The sequence below is a fragment of the Castor canadensis genome, chromosome 11, assembly GCF_047511655.1.
Source record: "Castor canadensis chromosome 11, mCasCan1.hap1v2, whole genome shotgun sequence".
NCBI lineage: Eukaryota > Metazoa > Chordata > Mammalia > Rodentia > Castoridae > Castor > Castor canadensis.
In genome coordinates, this window is record NC_133396.1 from 134121713 (window position 1) to 134149284 (window position 27572).

The 27572-nt window shown below is 37.4% G+C and overlaps 1 protein-coding gene across 3 annotated transcripts in view; it reads left to right on the top strand.

Annotated features, from left to right (window-relative positions):
• Aspm (assembly factor for spindle microtubules) overlaps positions 1-19936 on the top strand; it is a 47423-nt gene extending 27487 nt beyond the window's left edge. For all 3 annotated transcript variants that reach the window (XM_074048724.1, XM_074048726.1, XM_074048725.1), the window contains 10 exons: positions 2723-6694; positions 8385-8551; positions 9849-9945; positions 12163-12312; positions 13366-13557; positions 13732-13924; positions 14077-14231; positions 14973-15149; positions 16242-16411; positions 19028-19936. In XM_074048724.1, coding sequence (XP_073904825.1) covers positions 2723-6694; positions 8385-8551; positions 9849-9945; positions 12163-12312; positions 13366-13557; positions 13732-13924; positions 14077-14231; positions 14973-15149; positions 16242-16411; positions 19028-19130 — 5376 coding nt within the window. In that variant the 3' untranslated portion in view covers positions 19131-19936. The remainder of the gene's footprint in view (positions 1-2722; positions 6695-8384; positions 8552-9848; positions 9946-12162; positions 12313-13365; positions 13558-13731; positions 13925-14076; positions 14232-14972; positions 15150-16241; positions 16412-19027) is intronic.
• Positions 19937-27572: the final 7636 nt, after the last annotated feature.

The window sequence follows — 27572 nt, forward strand, 5'->3', positions numbered from 1 at the left end:
TTATTTACTTAAACACATTTTGGTATTCCATTTTAGTTCATTTTCTTTTTAACTACATTGCTTTATATAGTTTTTGGTGGTTGCTGTAGGGATTATAGTATACATAGCCTTTTACACTTAGCAGTAATTTTTATACTTACATTCAGTGTAGAAAACTATCATTGTATTGGTTCCTTTATATCCTGCACCTTACCACTGTGTTTATCTTGTGGTTGTCCCACTTGTTACAGTTATAGACATTAAAAACCATGGTGAGAATTTCCTGATATGTTGATGTAGCTCCTAATCATTTATTGCTTTGCTTTTATTTCCAGTGTTGCAAGTTCTCTTAGTTTTCCTCCCTTTCGTCAAGAATATTATTTCGCACATTCATTTTTTTTTTATTTTTAATTTTTTGGCGGTGCTGGGGTTTGGACTTAGGATTTCATCCTTGCTAGGCGGGTGTTGTATGGCTTGAGCCACACCTCCTGCTCTTACATTCATTCTGGACAGATATTTTCACTGGTACACAGTTCTTTAAAAATGTTTCATCATCCGTGTCTCTGGTTTTACTGTTTTCTGATGAAGTGTTTTCATTGGAATCAGTATTGCTCTACAGGTAATGTTCTGCTTTCCTCTATTGGTAATGTTGGCTACTTTTTAAGCACTTGGATTTGTCACTAGTTTTTGATTTGTATTGTATTGAATCAAGTGGAAAGTACTGACATCTTAACCATACTGAGTCTTCCTGTACATGAACAGGAAGTGTTATACAGTGTTATCTGTGAGCTTTTGCTCATGTACATCTTACACATATTATGCTAAATGTCTACCAATTTCATTTTTTGCTGCTAATGTAAATGATGTTAATGTAAAAGCTGCTTATTTTTAATAGACATCACAGTGCTGATAAAATCTCTATTGGAATATGCAACGTTGTTAGAAGAAGAGGTGAGCTTGTCTTTCTGTTGTAAAAAATAATTAACATTTGGCAGAAGACTAGTCATAGTACGGTAGAAAACAAACTGCCCACACTGAGTTTTCAATCTCATTTCTAGGTTATTACAAACAAATATCTAGGGTCAGGGGCAGAAAGGACAAAGATTGATATCTACAATTCTGAGTCCTATTTCCTCTGTACTTTTTACCTTATTTCTTTTATGGCAACTTAATAATACTTACAATGAGTTTGTAGTTCTCAGAGTCATTTTGCACAAATGATCTGGGCTATACCTAGAGACATGTAGTAATTTCTTACACATCTCCTATGGTCCAAGGAATGGTGAGGTATTCACATCATGTCCTGACAGGCTGAAGAGTAGGAGCAAAACCCATGTGATAGAAGGCGTAAAAGGCATGGGAAAAGGTCAGCAGCAATGCATGTGCTCTGCATATCTCTCCTTACCCTTGGATAGGTGTGCTTGGGCCAGCACAACTGCATTCACAACAGACGGTGCTGTATGTGAGTGAGGAGCCCAGTCCTTACTGTTTCACTTATATGTAAGAAAAAAAATAAGATTCAGTAGGGAGCAACACCTGCCTTCAAATCAGAGCAGTGCTTGTAGTGTTCTGGACAAGGTTACTACAAGAATATTCAGAGTTTTATTACCAGTAGCAAGAGTGGGGTTGGGGAGTGTCATTTAGATACCAGGAACTGAAATCAACTGGAGATCTTGAGCCTGCTTATTGTTAGGCTAATTAAGGGTTTTTCAAATTATTTCTCTTATTCATATGTGCATACAATGTTTGGGTCATTTCTCCCTCCTTCCCCCCCCCCCCCCCGCCTCCTCCCTTTCCCTCCGCCCCTTCCTTCTCCCCCCCACCCCCTCCCTACCAGGCAGAAACTATTCTGATCTTATCTCTAATTTTGTTGAAGAGAGAGTATAAGCAATAATAGGAAGGACCAAGGGTTTTTGCTAGTAATTTTATTCTTAATGAAAATAAAAACTCTGAAAATTATCTTGATCGTATATTTCTCAAACTCCTATACAATCATCCCTTGGTAGCCATAGGGAATTTGTTCTTGGACCCCAGCACATACCGAAACAAGCACATGCTTAAAAACATAAATTTACCATATGAAATATCATAATAAATTCATCCTCCTGTATACCTAATCCTCTCAAGATTACTTCTGATACAATGTAATGCATTGTGTAAATGGTTCTGTGTAAATAGTCGTTATGCTTTATTGTTCAGGAAAAATGACAAGAAAAAATCTATACGAGTTCTGTACAGACACATTTTCTTTTTTAGGGGAGCACTTTCCACCTAAGGTTGTTTGGACTGTTAAATGAGGAGCCTATGCATAGAGGGCCAACTATATTCATATTACCAAATCTGTAATGTGAAAATACAGGATGCCATTTACCAATCAGTGTAAGATAGTGTAGCACCCATGAAATAAAGGGAACATACAAGATCTAGATAGTCATAGGAAATTAGAGTCAAGAAATAGCCAAAAAGATTTCAGTAGTTTTCTTATATGTTGCTTTTTTTAATGACTATGATACAAATGTAGTGTAAATATAATGAGGACCAAGGTGGATTTCTGAGTTGGCTAGAGATGATCAATGTAAAAACAAACCTCAAACCACAGAGATGTATCTAGCAAAAAATATATTGATTTTAAAGTTTAATGTGTTCATTTTTAAGCAAAATGTAAGAAAATTAGTATTTTCAAAAGGGTTAAGTTTAAAAAACTATATCTATTTTACTTTGTATCCTATCTTACCTTTCTTAGGGGTACTGGAGAAGATATTCCAGCAGAAAAAGGTTTCTGAGACTGAAATATTATGCAATCATCCTACAATCCAGGATAAGAATGATAATTGCTGTTGCATCTTATAAACGGTATCTTTGGGCCACAGTTACAGTTCAGCAGCATTGGCGTGCTTGCTTAAGAAGAAAACAAGACCAGCAAAGATATAAAATGCTGAAATCATCATCCCTTATAATCCAGGCTACATTCAGAAGATGGAAGCGGCATAAAATGCAATTACAAACAAAAGCTGCAATAATCTTGCAGAGAGCTTTTAGAAAATGGCATATCAGGAAACGAACAAAAGAAAAGTCAGCTGTTGTTATACAGTCATGGTACAGAATGAACAAGGAATTACGAAAGTACGTTTATATCAGGTCTTGTGTTGTTATCATTCAAAGAAGATTTCGGTGGTTTCAAGCCCAAAAGTTATATAAAAGGAAAAAAGAATCTGTACTGACCATCCAGAAATACTTCAGAGCATACCTGAAGGGAAAGACTGAACGCACCAGCTATTTGCAGAAACGAGCTGCAGCCATTTGCATACAGGCTGCTTTCAGGAAAATGAAAGCTAATAATTTACACCGACGAACTAGAGCTGCCTGTGTTTTGCAGTCATATTGGAGAATGAGACAGGACAAACTGCAATTTTTAAACCTAAGGAAGATTGTTGTCAAATTGCAGGCACATGTAAGAAAACATCAGCAGTTGCAGAAATATAAGAAGATGAAGAAAGCAGCCCTTGTAATTCAGACTCATTTCCGAGCTTACATTTCAGCCAGGAAAGCTCAAGCATCTTATCAGAAAACAAGATCTGCTGTCATTGTCCTACAGTCTGCATATAGAGGGATGCAAGCCAGGAAAACGTGTGTTCACATCCTCAAATCTATTATAAAGATCCAATCATATTACCGTACTTACATTTCCAAAAAGAAATTTCTGACCTTGAAAAATGCTACAATAAAGTTGCAGTCAATTGTCAAGATGAAACAAACACGTAAAGAATACTTAGGTCTAAGAGCAGCTGCACTGTATATCCAGAGGTGGTATCGTTCCCAAAAGATGTCTGCACAAAGGAGAGAGGAATACATACATATGTGTGAATCTTGTATCAAACTGCAAGCTCTAGTTAGAGGGTACCTGGTCCGAAAGCAGATGAGAGTGCAAAGGAAAGCTGCTGTTTCACTGCAGTCTTACTTCAGAATGAAAAAGATGAGGCAGCAGTACCTGAAAACTTACAAAGCAATCCTTGACATTCAGAATTACTATCGTGCATACAAAGCACAAGTCAATCAGAGGAAGAATTTCTTGCGAGTCAAAAGAGCAGCTACTTGTTTCCAAGCAGCTTACAGAGGTTATAAAGTACGCCAGCTAATCAAGCATCAGTCTGTTGCAGCTCTTAAAATTCAAACTGCTTTTAGAGGCTACAGAAATAGGGTGAAATATCTATCTATGCTTCAGTCTGCTGTCAAGATTCAGAGATGGTACAGGGCACACAAGACTGTTTGTGATGTAAGAACACAGTTTTTAAAGACCAGGATTGCTGTGATTTCTCTCCAGTCCGCCTATCGTGGCTGGAAAGTCCGGAAGCAGCTCAGGAGGGAACATGAAGCTGCAATGAAGATTCAGTCTGCTTTTAGAGTGGCCAAGGCCCGAAAACAGTTCAGGTTGTTAAAAACAGCAGCATTAGTCATCCAGCGGCATCTAAGAGCCTGGGGTGCAGGAAAGAAGCAACAAATGGCATACCTTGAGCTCCGCCATGCAGCTTTGGTGATTCAGTGTACATGGAGAGGAAGAACGCTGAGGAGACAGATTGAAAGGCAGCACAAAAGTGCTGTCATCATTCAGTCATACTATAGAATGCATCTTCAACGAAGGAAGTGGAAAACCATGAAAAAAGCCGCTTTTCTGATTCAAATGTATTATAGGGCTTACCATATTGGAAAAGAACAACACTGTTTATATTTGAAAACAAAAGCAGCCATAGTTTTGCAGTCAGCTTACCGTGGTATGAAAGTAAGAAAAAGAATAAAGACTTACAACAGAGCTGTAGTCACTATACAGTCTAAATACAGAGCCTACAAAACCCAACAGAAATACACAACCTATAGAAGGTCAGCCATTGTAATTCAGAGATGGTATCGAAATACTAAAATTGCAAACCGTCAGCATAAGGAATATCTCAATTTAAAGAAAACAGCGATTAAAATCCAAGCTGTTTATAGAGGTATTAGGGTAAGAAGGCATATACGACATAAGCACAAGTCAGCTACTCTTATTAAAGCCACGTTTAAAATGTATCAGTTGAGAGTAAGATACCATGCAATGAGAAGAGCAGCTGTTGTAATTCAAGCAAGATACAGAGCATATCATCAAGGCAAAATTCATCGTGAAAAGTACCTGACAGCTTTAAAGGCTATTAATACTCTTCAGGCAAGTTTTAGAGGAGCAAGAGTTAGACAGGCTCTAAGAAAGAGACAGATTGCAGCCACTCTCATTCAGTCATACTTCAGAAGACACAGACAGCAAACATATTTTAACAAGTTAAAGAAGGCAACCAAAGCAGTACAGCAGAGATACCGAGCAGTGAAGGAAAGAAACATACAATTTCAGAGGTACAACAGGTTGAGGCATTCTGCAGTAAGCATTCAGGCTGCTTTTAGGGGGATGAAAGCTAGGAGACATTTAAAAACTATGCATTTAGCTGCCACTCTTATTCAGAGGAGATTTAGAACTCTAACGATGAGAAGAAAATTCCTCTCTTTTAAAAACACTGTTATTTGGATTCAGAGAAGATATCGTGTACATCTTGCAAAACGTCACTTACAACAATTTTTTCAGTTACATAAGGCAGTTATTAAGATCCAGTCATCATTCCGAGGATGGAGGGTGAGGAAAAAGATGCAAGAGATGCACAGGGCTGCTACTTTGATCCAGGCTATTTTCAGAATGCACAGAGCACGTGTGAGATACCAGGCTTTGAAACAGACCTGTCTTGTGATCCAAAAGCGATACCAAGCAAACAGAGCTGCGAAACTGCAGAGACTGCATTTCATCAGACAAAGATGTTCTGCTGTGATCCTCCAGGCTGCCTTTAGGGCTATGAAAACTAGAAGGCATTTGAAGAAAATGCATTCCTCTGCAACCCTTATTCAGAGCAGATTTAGATCTTTAGTGATGAGGAGGAGGTTCATTTCTCTCAAAAAATCTGCCATTTTTGTTCAGAGGAAGTATCGAGCCGCCGTATATGCAAAGCATAAATTGCACCAATTCTTGCAGTTGCGAAAGGCAGCCATTACAATCCAGTCCTCTTACCGGCGACTGATGGTAAAGAGGAAGTTACGAGAAATGCACAGGGCTGCTGTTCTCATTCAGGCGACTTTTAGAATGCACAGAACGTACATTACGTTTCACATTTGGAAGCGTGCCTCAATTCTAATTCAGCAGCATTATCGAGCATACAGAGCTGCAAAATTGCAAAGAGAGCATTTCACCGGACAGTGGCTTTCCGCTGTGGTCATTCAAGCTTCTTATAAAGGAATGAAAGCCAGACAGGCGCTAAGGGAGAAACACAGAGCTGCTGCTGTAATACAAAGCACATATAGAATGTATAGGCAGTATTATTTCTTCCAGAAGCTTCTGTGGGCTACAAAAGTCATACAAGAGAAATACAGAGCAAATAAAAAAAGACAGAAAGCGCTTCAACTCAGTGCATGTAAGAAAGAGCTAACTTGTGCTCAGGCAAGTTTTCAGGATGTAACCATAAGGAAACAAATTGAGGAACAACAGGAGGCTGCAGTTATTATTCAAAAGCATTTTAAAGCCTTTAAGACAAGAAGGCATTATCTCCACCTGAGAGCAGCAGTGATTTCTGTTCAGAGAAGGTACAGAGTGTTGATTGCCACACGTACTCAAACATTCACTTCAATAGAGTCTTCTGACAGAGGCTTTAAGGTAAGAAGATCTGTCCAGTATATGCACCTGGCCGCCACATCATTTCATTCATTCATTCTGCCCAGAGGTCACATGTCAGAGTAAAAGAGAAAAAAAATTTAGCAGTTCAGAAATCTATATGAGCTGTGTTCAAACTGCCTTTAGAGGCTTGAAATTTAGAAACTGAGAAACATCTAAAGAAAAGAGGTAATCATTGTTAACTAATCTGCATTGACTGCTAGAGAATTATAACTATTAAAACTCAAAGTGGGGACTATGATAAAAAGTGGCATAATACTTTGTTTGTCTACAGGAAGCAGGTGGCACCATTCACTGACAGGGAACAGAGGCAAGAGCAGGTTTTGAGTTGAGAGTACATGAAGTCTGAAGTAGGATGTCTAGTAAGCGAGGAGTTTGGCCCTGTTTGTCTGAAAGTGTAGTGAGGGTTGTAGAGTTGGTTTTGTATGTTAGCACACGTTAATTGCAGTTGTGGAAGTAGTGGCATCACCTAGGAATTTTGAATGAGAGGAAGAAGGCCTGGGACATGAGTCTGAAGAACATAAATAAATCAAGGACATCAAGAAGAGAAGCTAACACGTGTTATTAACAGGAAAGGAAGAAAACTAAGAGCGTCCATCAGAACTAGATATCCAGCTGAAATGACAGAAAGGCCAACGTAACAATCTTATGAAAAATCAGCTCTTTCTTTCTCTTGGAATTAAATTATTAAACTATATTTCACACAAGTAGTCTGTAGCCAAACCAGTAGTATCAAACATTAGTGTATATTGGAGTCATCTGGAATCTTTAAAAATGCTAATACTTGGCTCCCACCTTAGCCATCCTGATTTAGTTGGTGTGGGGAACAACTCAGCATTAGAGCTTTCAGTGCTCCACAGGTGGTTCTGATGAGCCACAAGGCTTGGGAGTACACTGTGCACTACTGAATGATGTTTAAATAAAAGCCATATATGATACACTCCTCATTCTGAATTGAGGACATCTCAATAGTAATTTGGACTAATAATAGAGCTCTTAATAACTGTTTCATAAGATATTTATAAATATTAACTAATATAACCCTGCCACTTACTAATCTGTGTGATATCACCAAGTTATTTCATTTCTCTGTGCCTTGATTTCCTCACCAGTAAATTCGAGATAATATTACCTGCTTCTCTTATTGTAAAGATCAATAGTTGTTGGTGCTCAGTTAAGTAAGCTGTGGCTGTCACCTAAACTTTCAGTCAGCCTCAAGGTTGGCAACACTGGAAAATATGACAAACTCTTGTCAGGGTTCTACTGTAGGCTAAGCACAAGACCCAGAATGTGTATGGAGTGGGAACTGGTCCCCTTTCTCCCCAGGAAGTAGAATAGGTCCATGTGTTCATTTCTTTCTGTTCTTCCAAATGGATTGAGGTGATGCAGACAATGCATACACATCTGGTTTTTCCACACATTTTACAGATCTTCCTTACCACTTTAATTTCTTGGTTAAGATTAGGTTAGACTGCTGGAAGCCAGCTACAGAGGGTATGTGTGTGCGGTAAAGCACATAGTAGGTGTTCATTGTAGCATGCACCATTGTTGTAAGAGCTCACCATTTGTCAGAGTATAATAGTCAGTATATGACTGTCTTTAATACTGATTTTTCCAGTTTATAAAAAAATAGACAATCATTACATGCTTGTTATATTTGTGTTTTTAATAGGCTGTATGGAAAAGCTACAAAACTAAGAAATATTTATGTGAAGTAAAAGCTGCCTGCACGATTCAAGCCTGGTATAGGTGTTGGAGAGCACGTAAAGAATATCTAGCTGTGTTAAAGGCTGTTAAAGTTATTCAACGTTGCTTCTATGCCAAACTGGAGAGGACATGGTAATGTATGGTAACTCTGTGGTAGAGAGAGAGATTATATATATATATACCATCCCTTGGGCTTTCTTATGTTTTTGAAATACAACATAACCTTGATAGTATAATTTAGTAAAAAAAGATTATACTTGATTAACTCAAGTTTATAGGGATGAAGGTAAAGACAGAGAGTGGAAAGTGAGTAAAATGATTGAGTTAAGTCTTGATTTCCTAATGCACTAACAAGTGCCTTGGTTCATTTTTCTTTGTTGACTTTGTTTCTAGCAAAGTTTGCTTTTGTACTCTTTTTACATGTGTCACTTTCCACACTCTTCTCTGGTAGCGCTAAGGATGGAGCCCAGGCTTTGCACTTGCTAGTCAAGTGCTCTGCCACTGAGTTATATCCCCAGCCCTTGGCTTTTTTGAGAGACAGTTGTGCTTTGTAGCCCAGGCTGGCCTTGAACTTATGATCCTCTTGTTTCTCCTGAGAGGTTTGTAGGAAGGTACCTCCACTCCCAGTGTTCTCCATATACTTTATTCTTTGCAGTGAAGATTCTAATTACCAACTTTCCTAAGTGAATTCTGTTTCCCTGTTCATAGTTCATTTCTGTTACGTATTTAGAAATCATTGCACATGCTTTTCTTAATTTCCTAGTGTAAGATTTTTTCTTTATATCCCAGAATCGATGAGAAATCCTTTTTGGAGGCTTAATGTATAGACACACTTAGTACTGTCAGCTAATATTAAGGACCACTATCTTATTTTCCTGTACCAAAATGGTGAGTTTTTTCTCTATGATATTGTACCTTATTTTCTAAGAAATATAAGTGGTAAGACAGCTGCTCTTTTTGCTCTACCTGTAATACTCGGAACACATCAAAGAGCCTGTCTTTTTTTCAGATAAATGTCCCTTTCTCATTTGATGCTACTCATATCTCCCAAGCTCTGTTCTTAACCACTGCTTGTCTTCTCAGGGACCCAAACTTCATTCTTTACCATTATTTCAACCATAGCCTCCTTTATCTAGGCTTTTGTCTGGATCCAAATAATCACATCTTCCTTTGATCTTGTTGAAAATCATTTGCCATACTAGATTTGTAGAACTTATTTCTTACTCAATGGAATAATATCAATTAAATTTTTTATTGTGTCTGTGTGTGTATAAAATTCTGACTGCTAGAACTTAAGTATGAATTGTACTTTTTTACTTTTATAATGTCATTGCCTTCTATTTTCTTTCTCCTATTTAAAGGGGGGCAAGAAATATTTATTGAACATATTAAAGTAATTTAAAATTGCTTTTCAATAACTACCTTTTAGGTTTTTGAAGCTGAGAACATCAGCAATTATCATTCAGAGACAATGGAGAGCTATACTTTCTGCAAGAATAGCTCGAGAGCATGTCTTCATGATACAAGTAAGTGTGAATAAAAATCACTTACATAAACCCACTTTTTGAAACAGAAAGCAAAAAGATTGTGTTTTTACAACCTAACCACATTTGTTTTACACACATCTATTGCAGTCATTTAACAATTATATTCACCTATTAAAAAACACTAGAATTTTTGTGTATATAACTGAATTAATAAAATATTCTCAAAGCCCAGTTTCAAGTGAGTTCAGTGAAGGTAAGCAACCTATTAGGAGAAAGTCATAGTAAGTTGTAACTTGTTTCATATAAGTCAGATGCTTAATAACATGCTCTTTAAACCATGTTTGCTGATCTGTTTAAAATATTTGACATCAAATTTTACAGTTGCTGTAATATCTATGATCTTTTATTAAATAAACTAAAATTGAGGTTTTTTTATAAATGTCATTGTTCACCATTGCTGCATAACCATGACGATTATTATTAGTCTTACTCCTGACTCTTAGTTTGTGCCACACATTGAGTAACAACCTTATGAAGTAGTACTGTCATCCTCATTTAAGGACAGGTAAAATGACCTCCCAAGATCCTTCTGCTAATAGATGGAAGTTTATAAAACAAACTCAGTTTAAGTGAATTAAAATCATTTTAACTCATAATCTTTCTGTGGGTTTAAAAATCAGGGTGTGAGGATGTGGGTATTCTCCGTGGTTCTTAAGTTATTTAAAATGACCACTCTCCTTTTATATTGTAGCTCTCATCTTTATTAAGTGTTAGATCTTTTCTTCCACACACTGTACAGAATCAAGAGGATGAGAGGGAAAGAGTACCAGATGCCTGTTGATCCTGGCTTGTACCTTCATTTTTGGCTATCAACCTGTGAAGGCTTACAAATATTGCCATATCCTGTATCTATGAAATGAAACACTCTCAAACTACAAATGTAAAGAATATAATAATTATACCTACTCATTTTACATTGAGAAATTCAAGAACCTCTATTTGGCTGAAAAATTTATTTTTATCTATTAATGTTACTTGCAAAATTTTCCTTACCGAGACATCAAGCTGCCTGTTTGATCCAACCACATTATAAAGAAAGGCAGCTCTTTCTTCAGCAGAAATATGCTGCTTTGATCATACAAAGATATATACGAGCCAGGAAGGCTAGCAAGTGTGATAGGACAAAATATGGTGAATTTTAAAAGTCGACAGTTACTCTACAGACACTTGTGTGTGGCTGGTTAGTAAGGAAAATAGTAATATTTTTGAGTAGACTATCTGTCATATGAAATGAAAGTATTTGATATTAAATCGTATTAAGAAATTTCGGGTTTGGGAGGATACTTTCAGAACTAATACAGTTGTTAACTTGAATTCATTCAGCTGTTGTAGAGCCACATAACAATATTTTTGTCATAGATTTTTGTTCTTTGGCACTAGTATTTCACACAGATGGTCAGTAGCAAAGATGCAAAGTACGACTTCTCTTATGTAGTAACTCTTAGCAAAATAAGGGAAAGGAGACAAAGAAAGGCTCCACACATGAAGAACATTCATGTACACGAGCAGCTTTATGGTACCCTCAGACAACTCCTGGAGGGGTTGCAGCTACCATTCCTGTGACATCATCCACATCTTTAGCAAGAGGGAATTCTCTCAAGGAGGTTCATGACATTTGGGCTTCTACCATTGTAAAGTTCTGGCACAGACAAAATAATCAGATTTGAAGTTAAAAGAGGAGAAGTCTTTTGTTGAAAGTGTGCACTACAAGAGTCTTGTACAGTACTTGGGGTACACTATCTAATACTGGGGAAATTAACTCATGGTTTTGTGTAATTTAATACCATCTCTAACAGTTCTGCTTGGAATACTCTAACCTCTTGAGTTTAGTATGTATGCCTCTTTCATTATAAGTACTTTCTAGCAGTCTTAACTAGCTGTTACTTGGTAATCCAGGTAAGCAAATGCTATTTTTCTTTAGTATACAGTGCCCAAAGTATAATTTTGCTCCCATACTCTGAGTTATGAGCTAACACTACTAGAAACACCATTATTATTGTATAATAAATTATTGTAATTACTTTGAGTTGAAGTGGAAGTAATTGTAGTTGTTAACTACATGAATTACATATTCATTTTTGTTTATTTAATTTGATGTTATTGTTAATACAAAAATAAACAATGATGATTATCCTGGGAACCAGATACACGATTACTAATACAGTACTCTTTTTTTCTCTCTCTATCCCTGCTTAGGTTTTAGAACAGAAAGACAGAACTCGACTGCTCCGCTTCACAGCAGCTGCATATCATCACCTGTCTGCTCTTAGGATTCAAAGAACGTACAGACTTCACATGGTGCTGAACCGTGCCAAGAAGCATGTTAACTGGGTCATCTGTATTCAGGTTAGCTTTTCCTCTGCAGGAAAACTATAAGATCAAATTTTTCTGTTAAAATCTTTAATAAATAGTAATTTTCAAACACTTCTCTATAAAGTCATGTAGTGTTTAGACTGTCAGCATATATGATTTGAGAGTTAAAAATTGGTTGATATTTTACAGCACAGAAATAAAGTTGTCAGTTATTCCATGCTGTAATTCTGCTCATTCACACTCCTGTGCATAGAGACTGGGGGCATAGTTTCTCTTATCTTTGCCAAAGGTGGCCTCAAAAGATGTTCTGAGTTCTGCCACTGTAAGGAGTGGGAGCAGTGTCTCATTTTTGTTTTGGATTTACTTGATTATTAGCAATTCTATTTTTTTTTCATATTTTTTTAGTGATTTAAATTCTACCTGTGTATTGTGTACTTAAGTTTTTTTGTGTTCTTTGCCAGTTTGTCTATTGGATGTCTTTTGTTTAAAATATAATTTGTAGTTGTTGTGTATCTTACAGAAAAATTCTATTTGTATACATTAGCATATGTTTACTATAAAATACTTGGTGAAGTCTGGTGGCACATGTGTTTGTAATCCTAGCCACTTGGGAGGCATAGATAGGAGGACTGTGGTCTGAAGCCTGCCCCAGGCCCAAAGCAAAACCCTACCTGAAAAAAAAAACTAATGCAAAAAAGGGCTTGGTGTATGACTTAAGCACTAGAGTACCTGTCTTAGCATTCCCAAAGCCGAGTTCAAGCCCCAGTACTGTCAAAATAATAATAATAAATTAAGTATTGGGAGAAAATTGCAAAATGATGTACAGTGTGATAGAACTTATATAAGTTATAAAATAATGACAGTGTTGTGCTGAGTGAAATGCACACCTACGCATACCGGTGCACACATACTTCTCACATCAACTGGAAGGCTTTAAACCAAATGGAGCAGAAAAATGTTGTCAGTGGGCAGGATTAAAAGTTATTTCAATATTCTCTTTCATTTTTGTATGCAAGTGTACATATGTTCATTTATTTTTAAAACCTGAAGTAAAAGTTTTTAAAATGCCTTATATGTTTTAAACAGAGATGGTTTCGAGCAAGATTACAACAAAAAAGGTTTATTGAGAAATATCGTAGCATCATTAAAATTGAGCACGAGGTTCAAGAATGTCTGAACCAGCAAAACAAGGCTGCATCAGTAATACAGAAAGCAGTACGCCAGTTTCTCCTTTGCAAGAGACAGGAAAAACTTACTAGTAGAATCACTAAAATTCAGGTAAGTGAAAATTATGTAGTTTTATTATAGTATTAGAACTGAGCTGATGTTTTAGTCCAGACGTATTCAATTGTATCACATAAATGTACTGAAAATATTTACATTGTGGAAATAGTTGTAGATGTAAGTTCAAAACATTACTGACTAATTCTAAAATTACTCTTATTTCCTAAGGCATTATGGAGAGGCTATGCTTGGAGGAAGAAAAATGACTGTAAAAAAATTAAAGTCATCCGACTAAGTCTTCAAGCTGTGAATAGGGAGATTCAAGAAGAAAACAAGCTGTACAAAAGAACTGCACTGGCCCTTCATTACCTCTTTACCTCAAAGCACCTTTCTGCCATTCTGGAGGCTTTGAAGCACCTGGGTCGGTTTGCTGTAGCAGTAACTTATTTACAATTAAGAATACATTTTTACTTGGAACCTTTAAAGAATGTTGAAAGTAAAGTATTATCTAACACTTCATTCTGTTGTGAATTTACGTGTTTTTTTTTTTTTTTTTTCTTTTTCCCCTTTCAGAGGTAGTTACTAGATTGTCTCCTGTTTGTTGTGAGAACATGGCTGAGAGTGGAGCAATTTCTAAAATATTTGTTTTAATCCGAAGTTGTAATCGTAGTGTTCCTTGTATGGAAGTCATCAGATATGCTGTTCAAGTCTTGCTTCATGTAGCTAAGGTAGTATTCTAGTTTAATAACAAAATATTCACTGATGAAGAAATGTGACCCTACTCATCACTACAGGCTAAGCTGTATTATTCTATTAACATAACTATTTACAAGTGCTAATTTTTTATGATTTTATTTGTTCTGTCTTTATTTTTTTGGCAGCACTGGAGTTGAACTGAGAGCCTCATTCTTGCAACACGGGGCATTCTTACCACTTGAGCCACTCCTCCAGCCCTTATGTTACTAGCAATTACTGACATGTATTAAGTACTTACTACTTGCTAGTATTTTCAGGTCTTACTTAATTTAATCCTTATAATAATCCTCTAAAGTAGTTCCTATTCTATTTTATAGAAAAGGAACAATAATACTTGCAGAAGTTGCATGCAATTAAAGGTTTTAAGAGTTCCCCTCCCCACCCTGAAGCCACAACTTAGAACACTTTACTTGATGTCTTTATATTGAGAAATGGTCGTTAGGAACACAAACTCTGCACATCATCTGGATTTGAATCCAAGATCTGCAGGTTATTGTAGGCTGATTTGATTTATTTTTGTTGTGAACTGTAGTAGTAGGTGGTAAAGAAAACAGATTCAGATGCAAATATGCATGCAAGGTAGATCCAGCAATAGTAGCAAAAGTCATTTCACAAAGTCCTTTCCACCTGTTGCAGAGGCTCAAAACCTTGGCTCTAAACTTTCTGTTTGCACTGCTTATTATAACTTCACATTTTATTCTGTTCTTTTCAAGTATGAGAAAACGACTTCTGCTGTTTATAGTGTAGAGAATTGTATAGACACACTGTTGGAGCTTTTGCAGATGTACCGAGAAAAGCCTGGGGATAAAGTTGCAGACAAGAGTGGGAGCATTTTCACAAAAACTTGTTGCTTGTTGGCTATTTTATTAAAGACAACAAATCAAGCCTCTGTAAGTATTAATCAGTTACCTTTCTTGGAGGTTATTATGTCTATGCATCTTGTACTTTTCCTTTAGTAGTTAGACTAAAAGAGGGTTTATATATGCAAAATAAAATTTCAGGATATGCAAATGCATATATGTATATCTTTATATATGTATATAAATATGGTATGTGTATGAGTTGTTTCATTTTGATACTCAAGAAACTAAGCTGGGTGTTCTGGTGACTTTCGCCTGTAATCCTAGTGACTTGAGAAGCTGAGATCAGGAGGAAGGTGGTTCTATAACACCCCAGGCAAATAGTTCATAAGACCCCATCTCCAAAATAGAGCAAAACTGGCTGGAGGTATGGCTTAAGCTGTAGAGCACCTGCTTTGCAAAGCCCAAAGACTGGAGTTCAAACCCCAGTCATGTCAAAAAAGAAACTGAAGTCCCAGGCTAGGTGTGTGGCTCAGTTGTAGAGCACTAGCCTAACATGGGCAAAGCCCTGGACTTACTTGATCCTCAGCACTGTAAAATACAAAAACATCAAAAAGGCCAAATATGTATAATTCTCTATCTTCCTGTTTTAAGCAAAAATGTATTTCAAGATTTTCTATGGTGAGTCCTGAGTTACTCTCTCTAGTTAGGATAATGAATGTAGGGGAGCTTTAGCCTGTGACTAGACTCTGGCCTTTTTCCTGTCATAAATGAATATGGTGTGAAGTAGGGAGTTCATTAGGAAAGGAGGAAGGGTAGATATGCAGAGGCTCAAGCAAGAGATTGTACCTCATCTAGGGTTGTGTTGAGGAGAGGTTAAGTGGATGACTGGAAACTTTGAAGAGGTAAGATTCACAAGCCTTAGTCACTGGATATAAGTATATCAGCTATAACATTGCTTGCTCTAATTCAGCGTGGAGTTTAGTTACAGCATTTGAATATCTGTCTTCTTTGTAATTGAAGTGCACATTGATTCAGAATTTTTTCTTGCTCTTGCTCTTGATTGTTGAAAACTCAGAAGCTTACTACATCATGTTGATGATGATTGATTTTGCCATTGTAGGAGAGAGAGAGAAATTTAATTCTTACTGATTTATAATAAATGTACATTTTCATTATTAGGATGTACGAAGTAGATCCAAAGTTGTTGACTGTATTTATAGTCTCTACAAACTCACAGCTCGTAAACATAAAATGAATATTGAAAGAATAGTCTGGAAACAAAAAAAGACTTCTTCTGTAGGGATTCCCTTTCTTCCAGAAACACCTATAAGAACCAGGATAGTTTCCAGGTAAGCAGTTAAGGGTACTCAATAATTTTGTGTCAACATTGGTTTGCTTGATAAATAATTATTAATACTTAGCAAGTGTTCTTTTTTGTTTTGTTGCTCTGTGCATGCTACCACCTGAGCCACACCCCCAGCCCTGTTTACTTTATGTCATTTTTCTCACATTTTTGTCCTATCTTTCTTGTCACATACCTGGGATAACAGGCCACACTCAACTTACTTTGGTTGAGATGGGATCTTTAGGCTGGTCTTAAATAGAGATCCTCTTGAACTCTGCCTCCTCAGTACCTGGGGTCATGTGTGAGACATCATGATCAGACAAGATAATGTTCTTAACAATGGAAAAATAGCATATAAACTAGAGTGGAATGTTCAGTAAACCTAAAGGAGGCAATCTCAGTAGCTAATGAAGTAACTACTGTAGTTTTGGGAGTTTGGTAGTTACTCAACAATCACATTGGTTTATTTTTCCTTCTAGAGAAGTTCTTTGTGAGACCTTGCATTAGTATTGTGGGCTTCCATAACAAATTACCGAAAACTTGGTGACTTTAAGCACAGAAATTTATTTCCTCACAGTTCTGGAGGCCAGAAGTTCAAAATCAAGTGTTGATTGTCAGGGCCACACTCCCTTCAGAGGCTTCAGGTTACAGTCCTTCCTTGATTCTCTCAACTTCTGTTTTCTCTTAAGTGGCCTTGTCTCATGCTTCTGTAACTCCTTTCTCTGCCTGCATTTCATATGGCCTTCTCCTTTCCCCTCCTTTGTGTCTCTTATAAGGAAGGATACTTGTCATTAAATTGAAGGCCAGCATGAGTAATTCAGGATGATGTTATCTCAAAATTCTTTATAACTGCAAAAAACATTTTTTACAAATAAGGTAGCATCCATAGGTTCTGGTTAAATCTTTTGGATCCATCATTTACCCTAGTGCAGACCTATAGAGATAATTGTGGTTTAATAAGTTTAAGACATGTTACAAAAAGAGTTTCTGCTTTCTTGGTTAACCAGACAGTCCCTTCTATCCCTGTGAGAGAGTAGAAATTGTATAAAGCACTTCCAGGAACTGAAGCTATGGTTGTACAATATGGAGCTCAAGAGAACAGCAACGAATAAACAAAATAGTGAACAAAGAAATAAAGATTGTGATAACTGCTAAGATAGAGAGTAACATGGAGGTCCTGCAGATGGGGGCTGACTGGGAAATCACCTCTGATGGGAAATAATTAAACGGAGTCCTAAAGGAAGTGAGGTGAAGTAAAGTAAGAGTTGAGCAAAGAACAGAGGGAGGAGGAGTGTTGAATCCTGGTCTTTGTTTTGGATATGCCTGGAACACTTATGACATAAGAAGAAATTACAAATAAGCCATCAGAATACCTGGTCTGTGGTTGAGCAGAACAAAGATGATGAATCAGAGTATCATTGGTTGTGGGACATAGGTAGCATTTAAGACCAGGAGATGAGTATGATTGTGGATTAGAATTTCACTATGTTCAGTTATTGAGAACTATTCTAGGAGCTGAAGCTGTGGTTATTGTACAATATTGGAGCTACATATTGTCCACTTAGCAATGGTGAGATATTTGGGTTTTTAACAGGAAAACATAAGAGGATGGAAATGTATATACTAGGAATTTATGTGAGAAGATGCATAAGCTCCCTCTGAATGATAGCACTGTCTTAAGTGTGAGGTTATCAGTTCAACAACTGAGAAGCAGTTTAGAGGATGTGGAGAGACATTCAACAAGAGGAAAGCAATAAAATGGTGATCCTGGGGAGAAAAGGTACACATGAGGTGATTTTAAATGCTTGCTTTTGGTCTACAGCTGACAAAATAAAACGTCAGCCTGGTTGTGTAGTTCTCTTAGCAGTGTTCCTCTGTACAGGAATAAGCAAAGCCGATATTTTTATTCAATTTGGAGCTCAAATAGAATTTTCCAGATGAGTTTGATAAGAGAAAGAAATAGAGTTAATAGAATTTTCTGAGGGTATTACATTGATGTACTAAGTTAGTGAAGGAGAGAAGTGAGAACAGTGTTCTGATGGACAGTGGGTACCTGTTGAGGTTAAATGAATTTGTAGCTCAGTGTCATGGAAGAGTTGGTTCAGTGCCTGTGTTAGGGCAGAATGACATAGGTGAATGGGAAGTGGTAGTTGGAGAGTAGAAGTCTCAGATTGAGATTTCAATGGTGATACACTTTCTGTTGGAGACAGTCTAGTATATGATCATGTGAGAAAGAATTTGTTGCAGAAGAACAGAAAGAGAAAGGGGAAAAGAATGACTTGGCTTTTTGGCCACATGGATGTTGACAATACTGAATGGTGAGAGAAGCTGAGAAAATGCAAAGCAGTAGGTTCACAAAAAAATAAGACACCAGGAGTTTGGCAGATCATGAAAAAGTCGTGCTAGAAGTATAAACTTCAAAGAAGGCTGCATCAGTTTTTAGAAAACCATCTAAAAACTGGTAACAGGCAATGGTATCATGTTGTCCCATGTCTTTTAAGAGTATTGTGAGGGAAATGATGTTTTCAAGAATAGTCACATTTTAGTTAATACAAAATGTGAAGATAGTTCTTTTTAAGAGAAGAACTTTATTAATGTCAGATTTTTATTTTTAAAACAGACTTGAACCGGCTTGGGTTTTGAGAAGAGATAATATGGATGAAATCAGGAATTCCCTGCAAGCAATTCAAATGTTGATGGATACACTTGGCATTCCTTATTAATAAGTGTAAACATTTTCAGTGTGGACAGTCTAAACAAATATTACAGCTGATCATGAATATATGAAGTATTTTTTGCTTTCAGTGTACAGCTTTTAAAATCTGCCTTTGTATTTAAAATAAAAATGTATATAAGTAACTAAACAGTTTTTTAAATTTTTCATTATTTTTTATTTAATAGCATTATGCATGTTACAAACCAGTGTGTCATAAGATTACAATACTGTTAATTCATATCTATTATCTCAAAGTATTAGTTTGAAGGTAATTCTATTCCTAATGGGAAAACAGTATGTTATTACCCCTGTTTTAACCCCTGTTTTATACATAAATTGGGGTACTTTAAAAAAAAATGTTGAAAATTGAAGTTTCTGTCTACCCTCTTATTGACAAAAATATAAAAGAATCCCACAAGTGCCTATATACAGCATCTTCATTTATATGGTGAAAGCATCCAGCTGGTTAAATGAACTTCTCAATGGAGATTTGCAGGAATACCGCCTGCCACGTATATACCACAAAGTCTTCACGTCGAGCTGACTGGAGTTATAATTTGAGGTGGAAGACCATAGTACTGCTTAGAATGGAAACATGTCTGTCTTGAAAACAATTCAATTTTCAGAGTTATGTTTTCTATAGCTAAAGCTATCACCACCGTTACCACTATCTTGTGTGGTTCTGGGACCACAGACTAACTCTGGTAGCCATTTGATACCCGATGGGTTTCCGAAGTTCCTGTATGGATACCACAAAATTTTTTAACTGTTTGAAATGAACAAGTAATAGCTAGAAATAAAAAGACTATTCATATATAAATTGGATAGGACATCTTAAGAATTAAACCTAATTAATCTGAAATATTTTACTTATAATTTGGTTAGGATAAATAATATATTGATGTGTTACATTTTTTTATTTTGCCAATAAAGTATATTAGGTGCTTTTACTACTAAGTGTTTTCTAAATGCTATATTTTTTGCTGGCTTTCCCATTGCTTTGTTTTTATTCTTCATTTAACAGAATGTTAGTATAAATAAATCTGTTTACTTTGCCAAATTACACTGCTAAGATTTAATTGGCTAGATAAAAATACTACTGATAATAATTCTAAGATGGACATAACCAACTAGTAGTTGCATAAGAAATATTTACATGAAGTTATACATGCAAGAAAATGATGTCCAGATGTTAAAATAGTTATTTTCTTGTTAATCTCAGACTAAAAAGTTTTAATGGACTTCGAACTCACACCTTTCCTCCCTTGGCCAAGCTGTACTAATTATACTAAAACTAGGCATTAACATCAGTCTTACCAGGGACTCCCTTTTCCTATTCCCAGGAAGGTAAAGAATTACAGGGCTTTTCTGATGCTGCTCATATGGGACTGCATAGACAGCCCTAATATTATTTACATAGAATGAAATTGTGTTTCATTCTGAAATTCCCTTGAGGTTGTACATGGTCAAACTTAATGATAAGTGTATTGTGTTTCCTGCTCTTATATCAATCACCCTTATTCTTATACAGAAGTACAGTTTCCTCTTCACCTAGATAAGGTGGCACTTCAGTGAAGCCCAGGACTGAGGAAAGCTGCTTTGAGAAAACAGGCACACACCCTTGTAGCAGGCCCACCACCTGCGGACCTGTCTGCAGACCTAGAAATAGCTCCATGACCTGGCTCCAGCTCCACTTGACCAAGGTCCCAGAGGCAGTCATATGGTAGTCCCACATACCTAGGTGGCCAAGAGCAGAAAGTAATAACTGGTCTTTGAAAAGTGGAAGAGACAATAACTCCTTCAAATGCATAGACACCAGAGCAAAGCTATGAAGATCCCAAATATTCAGGCATAGATTCCACTAGCTAAGCCTAAAGAAATGGGTATCCATGTACTGCATGACAAAATAATTGCCTCAAAGAAAGCGATTTACAAAATGAAAGGTTCGGTAAGTAAACCCAAACCATTTAACAAAATTCTGAAACTGAAGAAAAAATGATTGAACTGAATTATTCAATAGCACTTTTAAGAGTAGACTGGAGTCCAATGGAAGAAAGACTCAGGGACCTGAAAGCCATTTGATATTAGCAGTCAGAAGATCACTAACAACTAAAGGAATGGAGGAGAGGAAGTGGAGGGAAGGAAAGGCAAGGCTGTGGAACTTATGGATCACCATCAAGTGAACTGATGTGTGTATTACAGGAATTTTAGAAGGAGAACTGAGAGGGACAAAAGATTATTTTAGGAAATGATGACTGAAAACTTCCTAAACACATTGAACCCAAAGATTTTGTCTGCAATAAATTAAGCTGTGTAAAATCAAGACAAATAGTTTTGAGAGCAAAGAGAAAGTGACATCACATAAAAGGGAGTTACCCCTAAAGTTATCAGATGATTTCTCAGTAGAAAACTTGTAGTACAGAAGACAATGGTGTGATATATTGAAGTACTGGAAGAAAAAGTGTATATATTTGCCAGACAAATTATCTTTTAAACATGAAGAAATTAAGACTTTTCAAAGAAAACAAAAAACCAAAATGAGGTTCATCACCACAAGATCTGACTTGTAAGAAACTCTAAAGTGGGCCGTGCACCAATAGCTGACACCTGTAATTCTAATTACTTGAGAGGCTGAAATAGAGAGGATCACAGTTTGAGGTCAGACTGAGCAAGTAGTTAATGAGCCCCCAATTCCAAAGTAACCAGAAAAAAATGAACTGCAGGTATGGCTCAAGTAAAGTACCTACTTTGCAAGGCAAAGTGCTGACTTCAAACCCCTGTCCCAATCCCCGTTCCCCCCAAAAATACTGAAGTGAAGTCTTCAAGTTGAAACAAAAAGATACTAAACATGAGAGTATAAATTTCACTGCTAAAGTAATTATAAACTCAGAATATTGTCATGTTTTAATGGTGGTGTAAATTGTTTTAATACTAGTAAAAAATCAAAAGCTTGTAAGAATTGCTGTAATGACAAATACTTGTTAATGGCAAAACATAATAGAAAAAAATAAAATCTGACACTAGTTACATAACATGTGGATGTGGAATAATTTTCTACATTTTTCTTTGTTCCTAGTTCCTGACATAGGGCCCTAAAACCCTTGTAATATCTTGACTGGTGGGGTGCTAGGAACATTTTTTCTATTAAAATTTGGTCTTTGACTATAGAGTATGGTGCAAATCTCCTAAATCCTAGACATTTCCTGGAGGATAGCATCCTTTGCTCTAATGAGGTGAGCTCCTAGATAGTTCCTGAATAAGGGGTAGGTACCAGAAAACTTGGGGCTTTTAGGCCCACCCCTCGTCCTCTAGAGAGGAGAGTACTAAAGATTGAGTTAATAATTTATCATGCCTCTGTGATAAGCGCTTCATGAAAACCCCTAAAGTATAAGGTTCGGGGAGCTTCTAGGTTGTTGAACACATTCATGTGCCAGAAGACTGCTGATGCAATTCAATTCCACAAGGACAGAAGATCTTGTGCTCAGGACCCTTTTAGATGTTTCTCTATGTATATATTTATCTAGATGTTTATCTGTATCCTCCATGTCCTTTATAATAAGCTGATAAACATAAGTTGCCAGTTTCCTCGAGTTCTGTGAACATTTCTAGCAAACTATTAAACCTGGGGAGGGAGGTATAGAACCCCTAGTTTGTAGCCAAGTTAGACAGAAGTATGGATAACATGGGGACCCACACTTGTGATTAGCATCTGAAGTGGGTGGGTATCTTTTGGGACTGAGCCCTTAACCTGTAGTGTTTTATTTCATAGGGAAGACAGTATTTTGCTTTTGAGGGAGGAAGGGTGGCGCAGGAAGGATTTAAAGTATAAAGTACCTTTATGTGTTTGAAGTTATTAGTTTAAAAAACTGCTATTATCATAAAATGTTTGCAAAATGCACCATAGTAACCATATACAACAACATCAATATAGTAGATACACAGAAAATAAGGAATAAAAGGGAGATCCAAAATTGTGGCTAGGGTGGGGAATCAGTAATCCTAACTCCATGACCTCAGAAATGTCCTTGAGATGTTGGAGCTACACTTTGGTACTTGTGATTGCTCTTAGTCAAAATAATAACCGTCATAACATTAGGTGCAGATAAAATCAAAGACTGACCCTTAAATTAGCCTTTAATCCTACCTAATAGTTCCGAAAATTCCACACAGCACAGCCAGCAAGGCGTGTCTGGCCTCCGGCCCTGGGGAAAAAGAGCCCTGCCCATTTCTCTCTCTCTCTCTCTCTCTCTCTCTCTCTCTCTCTCTCTCTCTCTCTCTCTCTCTCTCTCTCTCTTTTCCTTCTTCCAACAAGCAGAAGACAGAGCATCAATCAGAATCAAACTCTGCAGCATCCTGGACCCCTAGTCCATGGAAAGCTTCCCTATGCTGCACTGAACTGAAAAAAAGCAGGACATTTTTCCCTGCCAGCTGGCTCCAAAGCTGCTTGCATGAAACTACAGAACAGACAGGTGAGCATCACACACCATGTGCAACACTCCTATGCACCCCCCTGGGTAAATAATCTAGCTCAGCCCCCGGGGCAGATGGACTCCCCCCACAAGCAAAACTGAAAAACAGTAAACTGTAATCTAACACCAACAGCAGAGGTAGGGGTGGAACGCTGAGCCTGCCCTGGAGAATGGTGGTAAGGCAAGGAGCCAAACTGTTAGTGTGGAACTCAGCAATCTAACACAGGTAAAACAGCAAAGGCTGAGAGTGAGAGCAGGGCAACAAGCCAACCTCCCAGAGGAACTGCTCACACCCAGCAGAGATGGGGAGAGACATAAAGGCTGAGAACAGGAGTGGGGTGACAAGCCAATCTCCCAAAGGAGCCACTAGCACTCAGCAGAGATCTGGAAAAACACAAAGGCTTAGAGCAGGGATAGGATGACAGGCCAACCTCCCAAAGCAGGGAAGGTGATGGATCCTAGAGCAGATCTCTGGACAAAGGGCAGCATTCAAAACTGAATTGTCCCACCTTGCTGGGGGAGGAGCTGACCAAACAAAGCCCCAGTTGAAGGGCAACACAGCTGCTGCCTAGTGAAAACAACAGCTCTGACTACCCTCCACTAGCTGGAAGTCTTACCTCACCTCACAATTCCAACTAATCTTGTGGACAAAAGGAACAAAATACTACGCATAAGCCAGTCACCTGGTGAGACCACACCAGAGCTTCCGTTTGTATGCCAATACCAGGATTGGACACCTAAGGAAAAACATAAGAACTTTTACAAAATGACTGAAATTTCTGTGGTTCCTGAACCTGGCGTTTTTTATTATGTTTTCTTTCTGTCTTTTTTTAATTTTAATTTTTATTATTCCTGCATTATTAACTTAACCATAGCCATTCTCTTATCCCTATTCTTACCTTCTTCACTTTCCTTCCTTCTCCTGTGCTATGATCCATTGTTTTCCTTCCAGTTACTCTTTCTGCCCCTTCTCAGCCATTCTTTCCCTGTCTTCACCTCCCCCTCTTATTGTCCCACAACCTGTCACCACACTACCCCTCCTTCCTACACACTCACCACCCACTGACTAGACTGCTGTGCAAACTGTACACAACCCTGGCTCCCTGCAATCTCTGACACGAGCACCCTCCACTACAACAACAGAAATACACCCAAACACAAACAAGGACCACAAAACCCAGCAGCACCCATACCTCTTAACTCACATACCCACCCCTTTTCCCACCCCCCACTTTAGTGCCACCTTTACCAATTCCCCAAAATCTATAACTAGCCTAATAGCCACTACCCCCCCAACTCCCACAGCGTATAGATATTATCAAGGGATTTTCTATATACTATGCAAACAACTTGTCTGGCTTTGAAACTGTCAATTTGTTATTGCTATATTACACCTCCAGGCCAGGCACAGAAAGAACACATCAACCTAGCTAACAACCAACTCAGTCATAACACAAAAATTAAATCAGGGGAAAAAATCAGGCAATCGAAACCACCAACTAGCTCATCAAAAACAGTTGCACAGCACCAAGTGGAGCAATGGGAAGAAAAAGGGATGGAAACCACTCTCCTCAAAAAAATAATTCAATACAGGATTTAGTGGGAAATGAAGTAAGTGGATACACATTTCCTGACCTAAACAAAACAATGATAAATGTCATTAAGGAGCCAAGTAACATCCACATACAATCCCTCAAAAAGAAATTCATGGAGAAGATACTAGACATGGTTAACCAGAATGTACAAGATGCATTCAAGAAATTTCAAGACACCAAAAATAACATGAGAAGACACAGAAACAAACAAAGGAACTCAGAAAGGACTTCAACAAACACCAGAGTGAAATAAAGGACACAATAAAAAGGGAGATATATGAATTAAAGATAACAAAACATAAAAGGAGTGGAATAAAGATATGGAAAACCTCAGAAAAAACAATCAAACAGAAATCCTGGAAATAAAAAGTCACTTTGGTCAAATAAAAACACAATGGAAGGCCACTCCAGCAGACTAGAACAAGTGGAAGACAGGATCTCAAAGCTCAAGGATAAAATAGAAATTAAAGAAACAAAAAAACAGAAGAAATCTTATTCAAACAACTGAAGAGCTGTGAAAAGAATATGCAAGAACTCAGTGACTCCATCAAAAGACCAAACCTAAGAATCATGGGCATTGAAAAAGGAGAAGAAGTGCACGCTAAAGGGAATACATATATTCAGTAAAATAATAACAGAAAATTTCCCAAATAGGGAGAATACAGAAGATGGAAAAATCTCCCATGCTCATGGATTGGTAGACTCAACATAGTAAAAATGGCTGTACTAACAAAAGCAATCTACATGTTCAATCCAATTCCCATTAAAATCCCAATGACATTCATAGCAGACTTTGAAAATTCTACCCTAAAGTTCATTTGGAAACACAAAAGACCACAAATAGCCAAGGCAATACTCAGCAAAAGGAGCAATGCTGGAGGTATCACAATACCAGATTGCAAATTATACTACAGAGCCATAGCAATAAAAACAGCATGGTACTGGCACAAAAAGAGACATGAAGACCAGTGGAACAGAATAGATGACCCAGATATGAATCCACATGGCTATGCCCACCTTATTTTTCACAAAGGTGCCAAAAACATATGATGGAGAAAAGACAGTCTCTTCAACAATGTTGCTGGGAAAAGTAGTTATCTGCCTGCAGAAAACTGAAACTAGGTCCATGCCTGTCACCCTGTACTAGTATCAACTCAAAGTGGATTAAGGACCTTAATATCAGACCTAAAACTCTGAAGTTAGTACAGGAAAGAGCAGCGTATACTCTGTAAGCAATAGGTATAGGCATAGAATTCCTCAGGAGAACCCCAGCAGCCCAGCAGCTAAGAGAAAGTATTGACAAATGGGACTACATGAAATTGAAAAGCTTCTGCACAACAAAAGAAATGGTATTTAAACTGAAGAGACCACCCACAGAGTAGGAGAAAATATTTGCTAGCTATACATTAGACAAAAGACTGATAACTAGAATATACAGAGAGCTGAAAAAAATTAAACTCCCCCAAAATTAATGAAACAATAAAGAAGTGGGCAACTGAACTAAACAGAAATTGTTCAAAGGAAGAAGTCCAAATGGCCAAAAAACACATGAAAAAAATACTTATCATCCCTGGCCAAAAAGGAAATGCAAATTAAAACCACACTAAGATTCCACCTCACTCCTGTTAGAATAGCCAGCATCAAGAACACCACCAACAACAGGTGTTGGCAAGGATTCGGGGAAAAAGGAACCCTCTTACACTGCTGGTGGGAATGTAAACTAGTACAACCACTCTGGAAAAAAATTTGGAGGCTACTTAAAAAGCTAACCATTGATCTACCATTTGATCCAGCAATACCACTCTTGGGGATATACCCAAAAGACTGTGACACAGGTTACTACAGAGGCACCTGCACACCCATGTTTTTTGCAGCACTATTCACAATAGCCAAGTTATGGAAACAGCCAAGATGCCCCACTACTGATGAATGGATTAAGAAAATGTGGTACTTATACACAATGGAATTTTATGCAGCCACAAAGAGTGAAATTTTGTCATTTGCAAATAAATGGATGGAACTGGAGAACATCATCTTAAGTGAAGTTAGTCAGGCTTAGAAAGCCAAAAATCATATGTTCTCCCTCATATGTGGATTATAGATCTAAAACAAATGCAGTAATATTTTTGGACATGGGTCACACACTAAGGGGAGAACATGCATGGAAGGAATAGGGAAAGGGAAGGGAACCTAAAACTTGAATGTGGTTGATGTGCTCACTGTAGAGGATAGAATATAGTAATCTTAAACTGGCAGAGGCCACAATGGGAAGGGGACAAGGAAGTATTGAAGAGGTCTGGCAGAGATGAACCAACGTGGGTTTCAATACACAAATACATGGAAGCAACACTAGGAATCTCTCTGTATAGCTATCTTTATCTCAAA